We start from the raw sequence: 20,854 nt of genomic DNA, 5'->3' as shown, positions 1-20,854 counted from the left end.
TCAGCAAGAGGCTTCCCTAGAGCAATATGGCTACACTCACAGGAAGGAATACAGACAGGCAGGGAAGCTACAGTGGCCGAATTAATCCCGTCTTCTCCTTAATGATAGGCTTACAGATCAGGGGTGGTTTCACTATTAATTTTTAAGATATTTAAGTAACAAAAGTATTGTGAGAACATTCTAGAGAGTTTCCAAAAGGCAAAAAACAAAAAAAACCAAAAAAAACCCTACCATCCCATTTTCACAACATTCTTATGTTTTAAAATTTCCTTCAGTTGTTTTCTCTTCTGTATAGTTTGATAACTTTTTTCTTACGTAAGTAATGCATATTCATTTATTAAAAATTGGAAAACATAGAGCAAAAGGATATTAAATCACCTAAAACTGCCATCATTCAGAGATAGCCACTGTTATTATATCTGGCCAATAGGCTTCTGGGATTTTAATGTATATATAGATTTTTTATGTATGCACACACAAACCTGCTTAAACATACGTAACAAAAATGGAATCATTACATGTGCCCTATATTCTGCTTTTCTTCACATACATATTGCGACATTTTTCTGTCAGTAATTATATTTTATAATATATTTAAAACACTGCATAGTATTATCTAAATATGGCTGTATCAACTAATATCTACCTGCGCTCTAATTTTTAGACATTTAGATTGTCATTACTTATTACTATTTTAAATAATGGAGAACATCCTGGTAACTATACCTTTGCCCATATTTTAATTTTTTAAAAGATAGAATTTTAATATAATTTTTATGTCAAAACACCTACACAAAGTTTTGTACCTGTTGTCAAAAATAATTGTGGAAAGGTTGCACCAATTTCTGTAAATTCTCAGTTGTGAATGCTTGATTCCTTATACCCTCACCAGCAAAGAGTTAAAGTTTTTAAGAATCTTTTGATACCTTGATGGTGGGATGAGTGATTTCTTATTTTAATTTAATCTTTGTATCTTGATTTCTTGAGTTGTAGCTTTTTATATATTGATTGACAATTTGTATTTTATCTCCTGATAAATGACCATTTCCAGTTGCATATTTTGAATTCTGATTATTTTCTTGACCTTGTTACAGGGATTTTCTTGCGGTTCTTTTTTTGTTGGTTTGTTTGTTTTTTTAAAGAAACAGGGTTTCACTCTGTTACCCAGGCTAGAGTACCGTACGGTATAGCTCACTGCAGTCTCAAACTCCGGATCCCAAGCAGTCCTCCTGAGTAGCTAAGATGACAGGCATCTGCTGCCATAATTGCTTACTTTTTCAAAATTTTTATAGGAACAAGTTCTCCCTATGTTGCCCAGGCTGGTCTCGAATTCCTGGGCTCAAGCAATCCTTCTGCCTTGGCCTCCCAAAGTGCTATAATTATAAGTGTGAGTCATCATGCCCGGTCTCGTGAGGATTTGCTACATTGCTGTATGGTACTTATAACAGTCAATGAAATGATTGTACAGTAGTCCATCAAATGAATGTACTGTAAGGTACTAAAGTATTTCTTTATTAATACGCATTTAGGCCAGGCATGGTGGCTCATGCCTGTAATCCCAACAATTTGTGAAGCCACGGCGAGAGGATTGCTTGAGCCCAGGAGTTTGAGACCAGCCTGGACAACATAGGGAAAACCTCATTCCCACAAAAACATTTTAAAAAATTAGCTAGGCATGGAGGTGTGCACCTGTAGTCCCAGCTACCTGGGAGGCCGAGGCTGGAGGATTGCTTGAGCCTGGGAGGTTGAGGCAGCAGTGAGTCATGATTGCGCCATGCACTCTAGCTTGGGCGACAAAATACTTTGTCTCAAATTTTTAAAAAAGGGCATTTAGATTATTACTTAGACTTTTTTTTTTGCCATATGAATAATTCTTGATGTAATATCTTTATGCGTATAATTTCCCCCAATTTTAAATTATTTTATAAGAAAAATCTTTCCAGAATCTACCAAAAGGCATAAAGGGCCTAAATTGTTTTAAAAATTTCAGGCAGGTGGGACATTGATGTTTTAGTTTTTCATCAGTATTTGTTAGTTTCTAGTCCCTTATATTGCATTCAGAACACATGGCGTATGGAATTCATATTTGGGGAATGTTTTGAAGACTTATATCTTCATAAAACACAGTATTCTATTAATTTTTAATAAATATTTTGAGTCTGGAGAAAATGTGTATTCTCTATTTAGGCGTGAAATTTTCCTTTTATCTAAATTGAATTTCTTATTATTTTGGTCCCTTTGCTCAGTTGATTTCTGATAGAGGTATGTGAAAAAATTCCTGTTATGATTGTGATTGGACATTTTCTCCTTAAGTTCTAACATGTTTGCATTATATATTTTAAAGTTACATGGTTTAGTACGTAATGATTAAGGACATCTTAGTGTGTTCTTTATGTCAATTTCACATATCCCCTTTTCCTGTGAATTATTTAAACTTTTAATTCTATTTTTTTTTTTTTTTTTTGAGACGGAGTCTCGCTTTGTCGCCCAGGCTGGAGTGCAGTGGCGCAATCTCAGCTCACTGCAAGCTCCTCCTCCCAGGTTCATGCCATTCTCCTGCCTCAGCCTCCCCAGTAGCTGGGACTACAGGCGCCCACCGCCGTGCCTGGCTAATTTTTTGTATTTTTTAGTAGAAACGGGGTTTCACCATGTTAGCCAGGATGATCTTGATCTCCTGACCTCGTGATCCATCTGCCTCGGCCTCCCAAAGTGCTAGGATTACAGGCGTGAGCCACCGTGCCGGCATTTAATTCTATTTTATATGATTATATTTCCACTGTTTCTTTCTCTTTGTCAGAATTTGCTTGGTGGAGCTTTGTTTAACCCCTTCTTTTTAACCTTCCTATGTAAATGTTTTATCTTTTTAAGCTGAGTTTGGTTAGATTGTTTTTTACTCAACCTGAAAATCTTTTTTTGTGGTGAAATATTATCTGTGATATTGTTCTAGATATCATGTATTGTGTGTTCTGTCAATTATGCTTTTTCCTTTTTCATGTCTATCACTGGATGGTTTTTCCCTGTATTTGCTTATAATTATTTCAGAAGTATATATCGTATTGCTTTTCCTCCACTGTGTATCTTTCATTTAGAAAAAAAGTTACTTAAATCATCCCACAAAGTAGAGAAGGAAAAAAGAAAAAAAGTTATTTATTATGGCACACTTATGACACACACAGGACTTTGAAGCATAATGGAATGAATGCTTGGGACCTGTGTGCTGTATGAGAATGAACATCGCCAGTGCTAGTTAATTTCCCAGATGTTCCTTCCAAATTGTCTCTCGCTCCAGCATCAATGTCTGCAATTTGGCATTGCCATTCCCTTGCCTTTATTATAGCATTTCTAGATTTCTAAATATAGGAAGTTCTCACTTAATGTCAGCAGGTTCTTGGAAACCATGACTTTGAGTGAAACGATGTACAGCAGATCCTCAAATAACATCATTTTGCTCGACATCATTTTGTGATATCTATGAGGGAAAAAAGGTGTTGTTTCATGTTCCTTTGCTTAAAGTTGCAATTGCCAACAGCCTATGGGCATTGTTGAGCAAGGACTTACTGTAGTAGTATGTGGTATTGTTTTGCATGTTTTTATACTGTCTGTACTTGGTCTGCATATGCTGTATAGAGTTCTCTGAAACTTGGCTTTTCACTCAACATGGTAACATTTGTATTTGTGATCCGTTTCATTTGACAAATATGTACATAGTTACTACATGCCAGGTGCTGTTCTAAAAACTTGATAAATATTAGCAAATATTAATTCTATGAATAGTATTATTATTATTTCTACTTTACAAATGGAGAAAGTATGACAGAGAGATTAAGTAATTGCCTAAGGCACAGAGAGATTAATAACTGTTGATACCAACAGCTCAGATTCCTTCGTTCTTCACTAGTGGGTTGTATTCCATTTCACAAATATACCATAGTTTTAACAATTACTCATCCTTTCCTCTTTCTTTTTTTCTTTTATTTGGTGTATTTTGTTGTCATGAATCAAGCTGTTAAGTGGCTGTATATGTCTTGTACTATATTGTGTTTCTACTTAGGAGTAGAGTTTATGAGGCAAAGAGTATATAGATTTGAATTTTACTAGATTCTGGAAAATTCTTTTCTAAGGTGTTTGCATGGACATATTGACCTGCTTGCAAGATATAAGTTCTCGTTACTCCACAGACTCCCCAACAGTTGGTAGTGATGTGATATGCGCTGGTACTCTTCTTTGTTGACCCCACATTGCACTTCTGAGTATTTACTCTATGGATTTAATAGCATACACACACACTGATACCCAAGGTTATTTTATTTTATTTTGTTTAGTTTTTTTTTAGTTTTATTGAGACAGGGCCTCACTCTGTTGCCCAAGCTAGAGTACAGTAGGGCGATCTCAGCTCACTGTAACCTCTGCCTCCTGGGTTCAAGCAGTTTTCCTGCCTCAGCCTCCCAAGTAGCTGGGATTACAGACACCCACCACCACAACTGGCTAATGTTTGTATTATTATTATTATTATTTGTAGAGATGGGGTTTCACCATGTTGGCCAGGTTGGTCTTGAACTCCTGACCTTAAGTGATCTGCCTACCTCTGCCTCCCAAAATGTTGGGATTACAGGCGAGCCACCATGCCTGGCCCCCAAGGTTATTTTTTTGAAGCATTGTTTGTAATAGCAAATATTAGAAGAAACCAAATATCTTTAATGGGAGTCAGCTAAATAATTTTTGCTCTATCCATGTGATTAAGTTAGTGTATAACCATTAAAGGAAATGTGGAAGATTCCTATGTGCTGATAAAGACTGCTAAAATACATTGCTAGGTTAGAAAAAGCAAGGCACAATATGGTGAATATAGTATAATACCTTTTGGCTTAACAAAGGAGGGAGAATAATAACACGTTTGCCCAAAAGTGATAACCTAGACTGGTGTTGGTAATGGAGTGGATAGGACACTAGGATGAAAGTGGGATTTGTTCTTCTTCAGCGCCACTGGATGCGATTTGGCATTGTTGTTCCTTTGCTTTTATTTATAGCATTTTCTGCACCTTTTTGTATTGTTTCATTTATATAACCATGTGGATTTATTAACTGATCTTAACTTTGAGCCAAACTGATTTGTATGAATTGGATCTTAATGTGGTTTTTGCACTGACCTGATCAGCTAGGGAGGTTGAGCTTGTTTTTCTTGGCCATTCATGTTGACTCTTCTGTGAATTATCTACTCACATTTTTGCTCTTTTTTTTCTATAAGATTATTTGTCTTTTTCTTGTTGATTTGTAGTTCTTTCTATAATGTAGCCAATAATTTGTTATAATTTATAGCTCTTGCAGATATCATCTCTCAGGAGATTCTGATACACCGTTCCAGTGTCTTCAGAAGTTTTGAGTTGTCAGTCTTTCTTACTATGTTTTGTTTTTTAGCATACTGTTTTTTTTTTTTTTAATCCTGGTCTGTTTGCTAAACTTTGTCCCAATTCGACACTGTATAAATCCTACAATTACATTTTTGCCAATTGTGATTATTATGGCTTTATAATCTTGATATCTTAAAAGTCAGTTCCTTTGACATAATTCCTCAGGATATCTTGAATTTATAGATTATTTGGGCCAGAATGGACACTTTCATGATGCTGAATCTTCTTCATAATTACACTTAAATTTAACAACCATAGCGTTAATCATTATAAAGTATCGGGCTTATGTAATCAGACTAATTTGTTCGCATACTAAAGCTAACTTTTGCAGTGAATTTTTAGCCTTGAAATGAAAGAAAGGAAAATCCAAGTTGAGTAAAGAAAATTGGATACCCTTTTTGTTAATATGACACATCCTTGGGCAAGGAAGAAAATGAGGCTGAACCACATCTTGTGGAATAACGTCTCCTTGGAAATACAGGTTCTTCCTATTTTTGATGAGATTTCCTTGTAGAATTAGGGCATAAACATGACTCATGTTCAGTCACTGAAGTCCTACATTGCACAGACTGCAAAACATGAGTTACTCAGCTTTTCTTTTCGGAAGCAACACACAGCAAAACAAAACTAACAAGGAACAAACTGTTTTGAAGCAGAAAAGGTAAAAACCTGGGAGATTTTCTGATTTTGCAAATATCACTGAAATGGGGGGAAGATGATGTACCCTGATTTGTCACTAACTTAGCAAGAGAATAAAAGTTGTCTTATTTCAGAAAATTTTTGACCGATAATCCATGGAGAGAGAGATATCCAAATCCATTCCTTTTGCTTTTGACCTCATGGCTGAGAAAATGTTTACTTTTTCCTCCCTTATTTTATAAGTTATCTTATTTCTTCTCACAAATCCTTTGAGGTTGGTGGGTCAAGAAGTGTCATTTGGTGGAAAAGAAACCATTGCCCACGGTGGAAATCGCAGCAGATGCAGAATACAAAACTTAGATTCTAGAACTAATTCTACTGTTTTCTTTAAGTGTGGCCTTGGGCAGGCTAATTATTATTATTATCTGTATCATCTTACTACCATCGCTATTTATCAGACACTTTCTTATGGTAGTCTAAGTCTCTAAGCTCAGATTTCTTTTTATACCTAACCCTTGTGAAATGGTCTTTATTTAAATAAAGTAATTGGTATTCATTGCTAGGTTAAAGTTTTAATCTAACTATCTTGGAATAAAATATAAAATACAACCCAAACCAGTGATTTTATTAAAGCTCATTTATTTCAGTTATCCACAGCTGTATTTTATGTATCGTGCATTATTTTGTTTTGTTCACATATACGTCATTTTATCCTGTTCATAACCTCCTCCTCCTCCCTGTTCATCATAAATTCCTTGAAATAAATTTTAGCACTGAAATGTTTAAGAAGATTGTCTGCGTAGATATCTTTCAGTTTCTGACAACTCTTACCCCAAAGCTCTCAGTCGAGTGATTGGTCCTTGGAGGTCTGCGTGAAACTTTTGGATTGCATCTTAGATGGCTAGTAGCCTGCAATGATACTGGAAGATTCTATCCAGGTTAACAAAGATCAGCTGTCCTGGGCGTGTGAAATCTTCAAGGCCAAAAACTCTTATTCATTTCTGCCCTTGCAACTAAGAGTAATGCCTGGCATATAGTAAGTACTCAGTAAAAGCTTGTCGAATAAATGGAAGAATTACCAAAAGATTCCTCTTGCCAGGACAGTACCAAGGGATGTGGGCACTCCAGGAGGGTCAATTAATTTAATGGAGCACAAAGAAAATCGGTTTGCTTATTCATTTTAAAAAATGGTAAAATGATTAACTTACTAATCCACTTTCATTAACTATGGCAGAGTCCATGTGAAGAAAATTCAGGAGAAAAACATTTTCCATTCCTCTGAACTTCTCATATTCTCTCCGAATTTTGTCAGGTCATTTTCCAAACCAGACAAAATCTTGAGAGGCATACTGAGGTGTTTGAAAATTAGTGACATATGTTGCATCATTGTGTGCATTATTTATTGTCAGAATTTTGACTACAACTCTGTGAGCTTGTTGCAAAAATGACAGCAGTCAATGCTAAGATTGTTTTACTTTTTCCATTGTGATTAAAAAATGCATAACATAAAGTTTGCCATCTTAGTCATTTTTAAGGTATAGTTTAGGAGTGGTAAGTATATTGACATTGTTGTACTATAGATCTCTGGAACTTTTCATCTCCAGAACTGAAACTCTGTACCCATTAAACAACTCCCCATTCCCACCTCCCACAGCCCCTGGCAACCATCATTCTACTTCTTGTTTCTATGAATTTGACTACTTTAGATTCCTCTATAAGTGGAGTCATACAGTATTTTCTCTTTGTGACAGGCTTATGTCACTTAATATCCTCAAGGTTCATCTGTGTTAATGCACGTAATAGGATTTCCTTCCTTTTTAGGGCTGAAGAGTGTTTCATTGTATTGACATACCACATTTTGCTTATCCATTCATCATTTGATGGACATTTGGGTTGCTTCCACCTCTTGGCTCTGAATAATGCTCTGTGAACATGGTTGTGCAAATATTTCCTTGAGATTCTGCTTTCAAGTCTTTTGGACATACATCCAGAAGTGGGATTGCTGGATCATGTAGGAATTGTATTTTTCAATTTCTGAAGAGCCTCCGTACTGTTTTCCATAGTGGCTGCATAATTTTACATCCCCACCCGCAGTGCACTAGGGTTTCATTTTATCTGCATGCTCACCAATACTTGTGTTACTATGTTTTCATTCTTTCATTTTTTAATAGTGGCCATCCTAACAACTGTGAGTTAATATCTTGTTGTGGTTTTGATTTTGATTTCCCTAAGATAAGCAATTTACTAATAGTTTCTCCCATTCTATAGGTTGCTTTTTCACTTTTGATTGTGTCCTTTGATGTATAAAAGTATTTAAGTTTGATATAGTTCCATTTGTCTAGTATTTTGTTTCCTCTGCTTTTGCTGTCATACATAAGAAATCACTGCCAACTCCAGTATCATAAAGCTTGTCCCTTATGTTCTTTTCTAGGAGTTTAATACTTTTGGGTCTTAAGTTTAGGTCTTTAGTCCATTTTGAGTTAATTTTTTTATGTAGTACAAGATATGACCCATCTTTATTTTATTTCATTTTTGCGTGTGGATATCCAGTTTTCCCAGTACCATTTGTTGAAGAGACTAACCTTTCCCCATTGAGTAGTCTTGGCACCCATGTTGAGGAACATTTGAACATACACATGAAGGTTTACTGCTGGATTCTCTATTCCATTGGCCTATTAGTCTGTCTTTATTCCAGTACCACAGTGTTTGATTGCTGCAAAATAGATATGGCTTTGTACTATATTTTGAAGTTATGAAGTGTAAGTCCTCTAACTTTGTTCTTTTTCAAAATTGTTTTTTGCTATTTGGGGTCCCTGGAGAATCCACATGAATTTTAGGATGAATTTTTCTACTTCTGCAAAAAATGCCGTTGAGATTTTGAGAAGGATTGCCTTGTGTCTGTAGGTTGCTTTGCATAGGATGGACATCTTCACAATCTTAAGTCTTCCAGTGCATGAACACAAGGTATCTTACCATTTACTTGTGTATTTAATTCCTTTCAGTGGTGTTTTATATTTTCAAAGTAGGATTGTTATGTTAATTTCCACTTGAGAGTGCTGTCTACTTTGATGAAATCAGGACAAATATCCATGCTTCTAGCTTGGTAAGAGGTTGTATCTTCATGTGTTAACTGACATCCTGAATCTGCTCTTCCCAAAGGCATTTTAGCTTCTTAGAGTTTTCCAAGCAAGTGTGCGTCAGAATGCCTTATAACTTAAGCTCTGACCCATGGAACTTTTTCCGCTAAACCCAGTGCTCCGGGGAAGGCAGAAATCCTAATAACTGGTATTGTGTCCTTAGAGGGGAGGCCTCCACACCTGATGCAAGCCTGGCCACTGGTGACTGGGTGCAGGTTGTTGAGCTCTTGGTCCTGGCACATGCCAAGCCATCAAAGTCTACATATCTCTACCCTGTAGAGTGAGAGCTCTGGTGCTCTTAGAGGTCAGGAGGTGGTCTTCCTTGCTCCTTTGTGAATCAAGAGGGCCATGAATTGGGGCCAAGGAGAGTGGACTCTGGGTGTTGATTTTCTCTATTTGGTCTCATTCCAACTATGGTGCACACAGGGCCATGATGCCAGTGAACCTAGGTGTTTATTTAGCCTTAGAAGGCCATAAAAGGGCCTGGCAGGAGCTCCTAAGTTCCCAGCTTACCTCTTGCTCTTCAAAGAGGCTGTGTGAAATAAGCATGTTGACAAATCTTGCATGTTGCTTACTCTTATTTAATCATGAAACTTTGCAATTCCTTAGTGTTGTTACAAGGAAGAATGTAGGTAATTTCCAACTTACTGAAAACCTACTTATTTCCTTTTAAAAACTGTTGTTTTAGGAAAATGTTGTTGGTCTGGTGCAATGACTACATGTCTCTGGAACCTCAGACAAACAGGTGTGGTCCATGTCATAGTGTTCTAGCTGGCTGACTTCATGGAGGTTCAGACACCAGATTGGCATGGGGGAGGGAGTGCAGTGTTTTATGGCAGTACTCCCAGCTAAAGCTCTCTGAGTCCAAGTTGGTTGAGCCTTCTGTTCTTGGCAGATTTTCCTTCAGAGTGTCAGTGCCACAGCCCATGTTAAACTCTTTGGTAATCTTCTTTCCTAAAATGTCTGGTAGAACCCTGAAATTACACTTTGGGCCTGTGAACATCTCTTCTGTGGCCCTTTTATTTCCTGCTCTATGTTGTTCCCCATTCTGGTAACAAAGACAGTGGAGGCCAGCAAGGGAGGCATCATCGCAGAAGACTTTATAAGAGGCTTGGATTTCAGCTGTGGGTTTTCAATCCCTACAACCCCATCTTCCAGAGTGATAAAGGTGGGTGGAGATGGACACAGGACCTGCAGCTAAAGTATTTCCCCTTGATATGGGTTGCTGTGTCCCCACCCAAATCTCATCTTGAATGGTAGCTCCCATAATCCCGACGTGTCATGGGAGGGACCCGGTAGGAGGTAATTGCATCATGGGGACCGGTCTTTCCCATGCTGTTCTCATGATAGTGAGTAAGTCTCACGAGATCTAATGGCTTTACAAAGGGCAGTTCCCCTGCACACGCTTTCTTGCCTGCCACTATGTAAGACGTGCCTCTGCTCCTCCTTCACCTTTTGCCATGCTCGTGAGGCCTCCCAGCCATGTGGAACTGTGAGTCCATTAAACAATATAAATTACCCAGTCTCAGGTATTTCTTTATAATAGTATGAAAATGGACTGGTACATCCCTGTTGTTATACCTACTTGAGGACTCCCTTGATATGCCTAGGAAGATGTTTGACACCCAGGAAGTAAAGAGGTGCTTGACATATCCCAGGAAACTGCCATGTGGGTGATCTTCACATTGCGAAAAGATGGATGGACTGATGTGAAAGCAAAATGTGTTGAGCAACAGTAGGCTCAACTGCTATCACTGTTGCTACCACTAACATTTGTTTTGGATTTAGTGGTTTATAAAGTGCTTTGCCATTGGTGTTACGGGATTTGATCCATCTGTCAACCCCATGAGATATTGTTGCTGCAGTATCACTTCTAGAGATTAGCAGACCACAGTGCATCGTGTAGTTTGGCTTCCCCAGGGTCATGAAGTTGCTCAATCAGAGCCAGGTTCTAAACTGCTGATTTCTGGTTCTGAATTGCAGGATCCTTCCAAGGCACCATTCCACTGTGGTAATCAATCTCAGGGTTGCGTAGAAAGAGTACATCTATTCTTACCACTTATCAAATCAACACATAAGAAACAAAAATCCAGCTGCTACATTGCGTGGTAACGTGCGGCACATTAGGAAATCTGCATGGACTGAAAGGTCAAGGAAGAAGCTTCCCGAAGGAGGTGGAACTTGGATTGGTCCTTGAAGAACAGATGGGATTTGGGAAGGTCGGGGGCAGGAGTGTCTGGGGGAGGCATCAGCTTGCGTGGTGTGTCAGGGCCAGGAATGCACACTGGGCATGTCAGAGCCACAGAGGTAACCTGCTGGCTTAACCAGTGTGCTTGTGTTTTAGGAAAACTGTCTCCCGGGGTCATTCTTTCAACCAAATCCTGGCAGCTCAGGTTTTCTCAGCCAGGATGCAGAATCGCAATTTGTCTCTTGTTGATGAAAAGAAGGCTTCATTGTCACTGGTCTTGCACAAAGAGCCCTTGGCAAGAGGGGACAGTGCACGGGGACAGAACACTAAGGGTATCTTGCATTCCTTCAGAATGATTACGTGGAATCAGCAGCACTTCATTCCTCTAAAGTGGCTTTGACTTTCCTCGAAATAACCTTCTCTGTAACATGGTTAAGGGAACTTAAGGATGTACCTATGAGCGTGGTGAAGTGGAATTTCTGGGGGCAGTTCGCAGGGCATTACTAGATGGCCTAAAAGTCCCTTTGTATTTTCTGGTGACAGGTTTGTGACTCTTATCCTACTGAACTGTACGTTCCCAAATCGGCCACGGCACACATCATAGTGGGGAGTTCCAAATTCCGGAGCAGACGGCGATTTCCTGTCCTTTCTTACTATTATAAAGATAACCACGTAAGTCTCGAGGCATGTTTTTGTTTGACGCTTTGCTTTTCTTGTTTGATCATAAGCAGGCATTCTCTAGCTGCCTTCGGCTGTGCGTGTGTGTGTGTTTGAATTCTTCAGAAGGTATGTGGATATTCCTGTGCGTGGTATGACATGATACAACTATGCTAAGTCCTTATCTCATATAGCCCTCCCATGTTTATTTGACAGTAATGTAATGATTCAGAAAATGACTCAATAGATTCAGAAAATGACTCAATAGACTCAGAAAATCCCTAAAGCTAATCATCCGAGTCAATACTGTCCTCTTCTAAGTGGGCACCTTGGGAGGCTCATTGCTTATAATTCAGTTCTGGAGATCTGTGGCAGGCCTATTTTAGAAAAGCCCCTGAAGTCCATTGCCCATTCTTTTTCTCTCTCTTTTTTTTTTTTTTTTCTGAGGCAGAGTCTCACTCTGTTGCCCAGGCTGGAGTGCAGTAGTGCAGTCTCAGTTCCCTGCAACCTCTGCCTCCCAGGTTCAAGCAATTCTCCTGCCTCAGCCTCCTGAGTAGCTGGGATTACAGGCACTTGCCAACATGCCCAGCTAATTTTTGTGGGTTTTTAAAATATTTTTAGTAAAGAAGGGGTTTCACCATGTTGGCCAGGCTGTTCTCGAACTCCCAACCACAGGTGACCTGGCCTGCCTCAGCCTCACAAAGTGCTGGGATTACAGGCGTGAACCACTGTGCATGGCCTTATTACCTGTTTTTACCTGTGTTCTTTTGAGTATCTCAGTATAAGAAATCTTTGATTATAGAGAGCATGGGTTTTACTTTTTAAATATTATTTATAAAAGCCAGAATTGGGTTTGTCTGTAATAGGGACTCTAAGTAACAGTGGCTCTAATAGGATAGAAGTTTTTTCTCTTGCATAAAATTCCCAGGGTGGGCAGTCCTGGCCTGGTAGCCTGGCCCCACCCCACTTAGCCTTCAGGTACTCAAGCTCCTTCTACCTTTCTACTCTGCCATCCCCTGGATTTGGCCATGGCCTGCCTGGTGCAAGAGGTTGCTTCAGTACAGTCACCACCCACACATTGCAAGTGGCAGGAGGGCTAATGGTGTGTGCCCAGCTTTTTGAGGAAGGCTTCCAGAAACTGCCACATGACACCTCCCTTTCGTCAGAACTGCACAGGACAGGTATGAAAGTACAGCGTTTTGGGTGGCCATTAAAACAGCTAAAACTCAGAGTTCCATTACTGCGGAGGATAGGAAAACAGATTTGGACGAGCAAGAATGCTCTTTGCCACCCACTTTTAAAAGGTAGCAAAAAACTACCTTTAAAAAAGGTGGTTTTAAAAAACAAAATGTTATTTGGCTCTGGCCAGGTGAGAGAGAAACTTCAGTTTTTAAGCTAGATAATACTGTTCTGGATTCAAAGCCGAGTGAGGCTGTAAACAAAGAGAGGGGAGCATGTGAGTGTGTATCCACGCGCCTGCACCTACAGTCAGGGGGTAGAGCAGGGTCTCAGTCAGATTCTACAGGCTTCCAAAAATATCTTGAGCCATGCCAGCTTCATCAGAGTGAGCACATAGCCTTCTCTGTTGGCTACTTTGAAGGAAAATATTCATTTAGTGGCGAAAGTTCTGTGAATTGGTAGGATAAAAATTATCTTATTTTTAGTTACATTCATTGCTCTTCTTCTTTTTCTAGCCCTGAATTAGGGTTTAAAGTATTTTATTAACTCCAAATATATTTCAGCCTGCACAGAGCTGGAGCACTGGTTAGAGGCAAAGGAAGATGTGATTTTTTTTTTTTTTTTTTGAGGCAAGGTCTCACTGTCACCCAGGCTGGAGTGCAGTGGCACGATCATAGCAAACTCTTGAGAGCTCAAGCGCTCCTCGTGTCTCATCCCCACAAGCAGTTGGAACTGTAGGTACACACCACCACACCTGCTAAGTTTAAAAAAATGTTTTTGTGGAGAAGATAATTTTTTGTAGAGACAGGGTCTTGCTGTGTTGCCTGGGCTGGCTTTTTTATATTTTATTTGATTTTATTTTTTGAGACAAGGTCTCACTCTGTCTCCCAGGCTGGAGTGCCGTGGCACAGTCTTGGCTCACTGCAGTCTTGACCTCCCCAGGCTCAAGTGATCTTCCCATCTCAGGCTCCCGAGTCACTGGGACCATGTGTGTGCCCCCCTGCCCAGATAACTTTTTTTGCATTTTTTTGTAGAGACAAGGAAAGCCATGTTGCCCAGGCTGATCTCAAGCTCCTGTGCTCAAGTGATCTACCTGCCTTGGCCTCCCAAAGTCCTGGGATTACAGGCGTGAGCCACTGCGCCTGGCTCTTTTTTTTTTTAAGATAGAATAAATAGAGATATGAAATTTCATGATGTTGCACTTGAAATTAGGATACTAGTAACATGCACTTTTTTTTTTGTAGCATGCATTGATTACAGAAGTAAGAGAGAAGACGAATCCAGGAGAGGGAGAAAGGATCTTTTATTGTTGTTTCAGAGGTGTTTTATTGTTGTCTGTAGAATATTTAAAAAGTGAGCACAGTGTGCGTAGCACCTCCCTTTTTATATTCTTGAGACAAGGGACCTTTTGCTTTTTGTCAGTGTGAGTAGCATCAGGATTAAACGTGTATTGTCTGGGAAAGGACAGAGTTTTTAGCAATTAGACCTCAGAGGCGGCTTCTTCCCCGGTGACCTCAGACTCACATAGCTCCATGCCTTCACCCCCAAGTGCTATTCTTTACTGAACCTCCAGGCCTGAAAATGAACTCACACAGCATAGTTAGAGCTTATGGGTATTCATTTCCCATATTTAAGATTTTAAAGCAGAAACGACTTGAAGCTGTAGCTCTTCTTCCAAGGTACAGAACAGAGACGTGTTTCGAAGCAGTGCTGCGTGATCGGGTTACCCCAGGGAAGTCCTGAGTGAGCACACACTTGCCCACCCACTCTCCTACCCCGTGAACTGAAATCTATTTTGCAGGTAGAATAATGATCAAATTTGTGTTTTGTAACAATGTTTACATTTTAATATCAAGGTTACTTATATAAATGTTTCTGACTTGACTAGGGCTTTTCCTAAAGGGAAGTTTTATTACCAAAGGTGTGGATTTCTGCACTTCATGGAAGACACTGAAACACCAGAGTAGTTGTCTGTGCTGCCATTGCTCAGGGATGGCCGAATAGAAAACAGGTAGTCTCCCAGGAACAGTGAACAGGTACACATTCCACACATTCGCTGATCTTTCTTTCTTCTCTTTGGTTATTTGAGACATTTTAGGCTGACGAGTATGTATTCCTACCCCGAAAGAATTTATGCTTGTGAATAAGGATGCTACATTTTATAGTGAAGATACTGTTTCCCGCGTATGTTACCAAAGGGACGCTTCTGATTGTGGTGGTGAGATGACGTGCCTAATGTTGGGCACTGGGAATTGACTAGATTAGGAGAAGCTTGAAGTTTACGTGATTTTATGAACCTGAAGTTCTGTTTGATATAAAGGCCCCTGCTGAGGGTCCATCTTTCCCTTAGTATCAGCTGTTACCATACATAGTGTTAGGTTGGTGCAAAAGTAATTGCAGGTTTTGCCATTATTTTTAATGGATATGATCACGTTCTTTCACCCCTGTGGTGAGGGAGGGATTCCTGCTCTAGGTTATAGGGACAGCCAGACACAGCACTTGACACTGGGCAGATGAGATGAACAGCAATTTTACTGGTCACATATACTCACTGCCAAGGGGAGGAGGACACCACAGTCCATGAAGGGGCACATGAGGTTGCACTGAGGAGCAGAGTGACAGCCAGGGGCTGTGAGAGGCAGGCTGGGTAGTATCAGGAGCATGGGGTCACCCTTGGTTCCTGCAGAGGATGCAATTAGCTTGGGTGCATCATTCCATGGCTGGCGGGGAACTGAAACCTGCTACCGAGGGATGGGCAGGAGCTGCACCTGGTCTGCTGGATAAGAATTGTTTCACTCGAGAACCTTATCTGCAGGAGCAGAGCGTGGCAGGGAACTTGCAGTGAAGCCATTTGAGACCCTCTCAGTTTTACCAGATGTCGAAGCAACCCATAATACTCATTTTAGGCCTTACCGCACGGGTTATGTAGAGCCATGTGGGCTCCCTTTGAATGTCCGGTTATTAACAGCTTTACAGATCATGGTTAGAGATGCTTAGTCATGTGTGTTCAGAATTCTGTGTATCTTTCTATGATAGTTCTTAGAATTGCCATATCCTTTGTTCTTTATTATGTTACGATTTTTTTTTCAAGTTTTGCTTTAACATGGTACGTAGCATGGTCTCCCAAATTTACAGTACGCATTTCTAGGAAACAAAACTCTAGAAGACTTCCAGTGAGGCAACTTTCCTTAGGAAAAATACAGACCTTCTTGGTCTCTTTTTATACTGAACGCTTATTGAAACTTCCTATGTGTTAGGCACAGTGCCAGGAGTTTTACAGTGTTATGCCCCTTATCACACCCTGTAGTTTTAATGTTTGACCCATTTTATAGATGAGAAAACTGAGGATCAGAGAAGACACATAAATTACCCAAGATCATACAGTGAGTGAGAGCACAACTGGGACTGAAAGCCAGGTCTTCGTGCTGCATCTTTATGTTTTGAGATGGAGTCTCGCTCTGTCATCCAGGCTGGAGTGCAGTGGCGTGATCTCAGCTCACTGCAGCCTCGACCTCCCAGGTTCAAGCGATTCTCCTGCCTCAGCCTCCCAAGCAGCTGGGATTACAGGTGTGCACCACCATGTCTGGCCAATTTTTGTATTTTCAGTGGAGTTGGGTTTCACCATGTTGGCCAGGCTCGTCTCGAACTGCTGACCTCCGGTGATTGACCTGTCTCGGCCTCCAGAAGTGATGGGATTACAGGCATGAGCCACCGCGCCCGGCTTTATGCTGTATCTTAATGTTGTATTGTGCTGCCTGACCTATTTCCCCCCATCAGGGCTTATATTACTTCGTTAAGAATTCAGAATCAGGAAATACTCTGGATTTAAATCTTGGCTTCCCTATTTATTAACTGCGTGACCTTGAGTATGTTACTTAACCTTTCCATGCCGTGGTAACTTCATGTGTAAAGTGGAGCAAATAATAGGTCTTATTGTATATGATAATTAGGCTAATTAAATAAAAATATGCAAAGTTCTTATAATAGTGCCTATCATATAAACACTCAAGAGCAGTAGTAAGCCATCAAAAATGTTGAATATTTTAATCATTAGTAGCATTGTAAATGAGTGCTATCCTTTACGGTTTACATCTGAAGAGTTTTTAATCTGGGCTCCAACATCAGTAAGAAATGCTGCTGAGCAGTAGTAATACTCGTTGGATAATCTGTCTAGGGTGTGTATAGGTGCACAAAAGCATTGAGACTGCTTACCGTTTTGCACAAAATTGAAAACCACATGTTAGCAATGACTGAGTCAATGAAAAATTCCATTTAGAGCATATCTTTATTAAGAAAATCTAACTACAAAATACCAAAAATGTAGTCTGTTTAATATGTGTGTTTTAATTAATCAACCACATTCCATAGTATAACAGTTCCAATATAGTTCCTCATTTAAAAGTAGCTGTTCTAAACCAGAAGATAATTTGAAATAGTTGTTGTCCCTAAATTGCTTCATTTCATAATTGGTGTCTCACTACTTTAGTGAGTTTTGGTGTGTGCGTTCTCAGATTCTCACCATTTAAATATGTCCCCATCCCCATCTAACCCTTCTTATGGAATCTAAGATTGTCTGGTGGCAGCTGTCCTTAACTAATATTTCTTTTCTTTCTTTCTTTCTTTTTTATTTTTTTTATTTTAATTTTTGAGATGAAGTTTCACTGTCGCCCAGGCTGGAGTACAGTGGTGTGATCTCGGTGCACTGCAAACTCCACCTCTCGGGTTCAAGCGATTCCCCTGCCTCAGCCTCCTGAGTAACTGGGACTACAGGCGCCTGCCACCTCGCCCGGCTAGTTTTTTGTATTTTTTAGTAGAGATGGGGTTTCACTGTGTTAGCCAGGATGGTCTCGATCTCCTGACCTCGTGATCCGCCCGTCTCGGCCTCCCAAAGTGCTGGGATTACAGGCTTGAGCCACCGCGCCCAGCCTCTTCCTCTCTTTTTAATTTTTTTTATTTTAATTTTTGAGATGCAGTTTCACTGTCGCCCAGGCTGGAGTGCAGTGGTGCGATCTCGGCGCACTACAAACTCCACCTCTCGGGTTCAAGCGATTCCCCTGCCTCAGCCTCTTGGGTAGCTGAGATTGCGTGTGTGCACCACTACGCCCAGCTAATGTTTGTATTTTTAGTAGCAACAGGGTTTCACCATGTTGGCCAGGCTGGTCTCAAACTCCTGCCCTCAAGTTCTTCGCCTGCCTCGGCCTCCCAAAGTGCTGGGATTACAGGCGTGAGCCACCACACTGGGCCAACTAATATTTCTTTAACCTGGATAAAGTATCATCTAAAGCCAACTCAGAATTATTCTCTTTCCAGGCAGAATTCCCTCTGAGCAGGTGGCAGACCCTGACCCCTTAAAGATCAAAGCAAACAGGACCCCCGTGAAAGCCATGTGTGTCACTTGCTTTCTGGTCCTTGGACATAGCTTGCCTTTTGCTCGCCAAGTCCCTCTTGATCCCCACCTTCACTTCCCCTTGCTCCTGGCCTCGCTGTTGCTTGCTGTTCTATCTGCTGTGCTCACACCCTCTCATCTTTTTCTCCTCCCCACCAGTCACGAGTGAGCCACCCTGGAGTGACTCTGCTGCTCCTTTACTTTGCTTCCCACTCCCACACCTTGTCCCCCTGAATTCTGAACCTGGCTGTAGGCCTCAGGCTTCCTTTAACCCGCTGAGTGATTGTCCGTCTCTGCAGAATGGTGCTGGCGCCCTCAGACACTGGCCCTGTAATTCTGTGTTGGAGAACCAGCCATTCTGTGGTTCTCCAGCTTCAGAGCTAGTGAGAAATGTCCCCACCTTTTCCAACAAGGAGCACCCAAGCCCTTTGGAGAGATCCAAACCCATGTTAAGTTGTCCTGGGTTGGGCTTTAAAGACAATTAAGCTATGGTTGGACTAAGAGTTGGGGTGCCCCTTCATGGATGGAACCCTGCAGTGCAAGCACCATGAACAGGCTGTGACGTGACAGGACTGTTTGCAGTGAAACTTTTCGCTCCGCATTATCCTGCGTGGAGGGGTTCTGTCACTGCCTGCATTCTTTCACACTGTGGACTTACAGTCTCAGTGTAGATGCTTTGAGTCATTCATGCATTTTATTGGGTGTTTTGTGTTTAATTTAAATGTTAAAACCTAGATTTGGCCGGGTGCGGTGGCTCACGCCTGTAATCCCAGCACCTTGGGAGGCCGAGGTGGGCGGATCACAAAGTTAGAAGATCGAGACCATCCTGGCTAACACGGTGAAACCCCGTCTCTACTAAAAATAAAAAAAATTAGCCGGGCATGGTGGCGGGCGCCTGTAGTCCCAGCTACTCGGGAGGCGGAGGCAGGAGAATGGCATGAACCCGGGAGGCGGAGCTTGCAGTGAGCCGAGATCAAGCCACTGCCCTCCAGCCTGGGTGACAGTGCAAGACTCCGTCTCAAAAAAAAAAAACAAAAAACAAAAAACACCTAGATCCGTAAAAGTACTTTGCTACAAAAGCCTAAGGTTTATAGCTGCAAGGTCAGATTTGTACACCCGTTCATAACTCAGGGAAATGTTTCTGCTCTTCTAGATAGCATCTGACAGTGCAATATACTCTTCAGAACTGCAGGGTAGGGGACTTGCGGCAGAGAATGCAGATTGATTCCAAAAAAAACCCCCTCATTCTAAATAGACTTGAGTCAGTATAGGTATGTGCCTGCTGTCCTTCGGTATCAAACCTAGAAGCAACCTGGGCTCTCGTCACTGTGAAAGTTTCCTGTTTAGAAGTAGAATTGGTTTTTGGTGTTTGTGATGTTTCTAGATGGGCTAATAAAACAAAAAAAATAAAAGGTTGGAAAGCATTAAAAAATAATTTTTATTCTACTAATCTCGCCATTAATAGTATCCTGTACATTTGAGGAGAATGGTTATTTATTTTGTATTTCTTCTTTCAGCAGGAAAATGAAACAATACCAGTGAAAAGGAAAGTAGGTTATTTAAATGGTTTTGAATGTCATAACTTAGATCCTATCTAAACATCTCTACACATTCCTAATATTTTGCACAGAGAGGCCCTTTGTATTGTTTGCCCATTAGTGGTTTCTTTGACTTGAATTAAAAATAAACAACGCTTGATTTCCAGAAAGCTGTATCACATTTCCATAAGCCGAGGTGGACTATCAGTGAGCCAAGGGCTCTTTGTTCTGGAGACACACATAGAGCGTCTCTCATGGGTACAGTTACCTGATGGTGCTGTGTTGCTGTGACCTCTCCCCCTAGGCCTCCATCTGCCGGAGCAGCCAGCCCCTGTCCGGCTTCAGTGCTCGGTGCCTAGAGGACGAGCAGATGCTCCAGGCCATTAGGAAAGCCAATCCAGGAAGTGACTTCGTTTATGTCGTTGACACCCGGCCTAAAGTAAGTGTCACCATTGCGATGCATGTCTTTGCACCTGAGTTGTGAAACTGGAGACGGGCAAAGGCTAGCTGACTGCCATCTCTTGTGCAAAGGAGCGGTTCCTCTGGGCATAGTCAGTGTCTGGGCACCCTGCTGGCTGCTGCCTGGAGGTCTAGTGCTCCTGAAGCCTCTGACCATGCAAGTCCATTTTATATTTCTCCTGCCCCTAGCGTTGTGCTGGGCACACAGGGGCACCCAAATGAATGTGGCTTCATTTTGGAGATTGTGCTCCTAAGTATACCGT

At 40.9% G+C, this 20,854-nt stretch overlaps 1 protein-coding gene across 1 annotated transcript in view; it reads left to right on the top strand.

Moving 5' to 3' along the window:
- The window catches only part of MTMR7 (myotubularin related protein 7), a 127,935-nt gene that overhangs the window by 51,421 nt on the left and 55,660 nt on the right, over window positions 1–20,854 (top strand). The window contains exons 5-6 of the mRNA XM_011979590.1: window positions 11,916–12,044; window positions 20,437–20,571. Of these exons, the coding sequence (XP_011834980.1) occupies window positions 11,916–12,044; window positions 20,437–20,571 (264 nt within the window). The remainder of the gene's footprint in view (window positions 1–11,915; window positions 12,045–20,436; window positions 20,572–20,854) is intronic.

This window comes from Mandrillus leucophaeus, unplaced genomic scaffold, assembly GCF_000951045.1.
Source record: "Mandrillus leucophaeus isolate KB7577 unplaced genomic scaffold, Mleu.le_1.0 Scaffold204, whole genome shotgun sequence".
NCBI classification, from domain to species: Eukaryota; Metazoa; Chordata; class Mammalia; order Primates; family Cercopithecidae; genus Mandrillus; species Mandrillus leucophaeus.
This window is presented reverse-complemented; position numbering and strand designations above follow the sequence as displayed.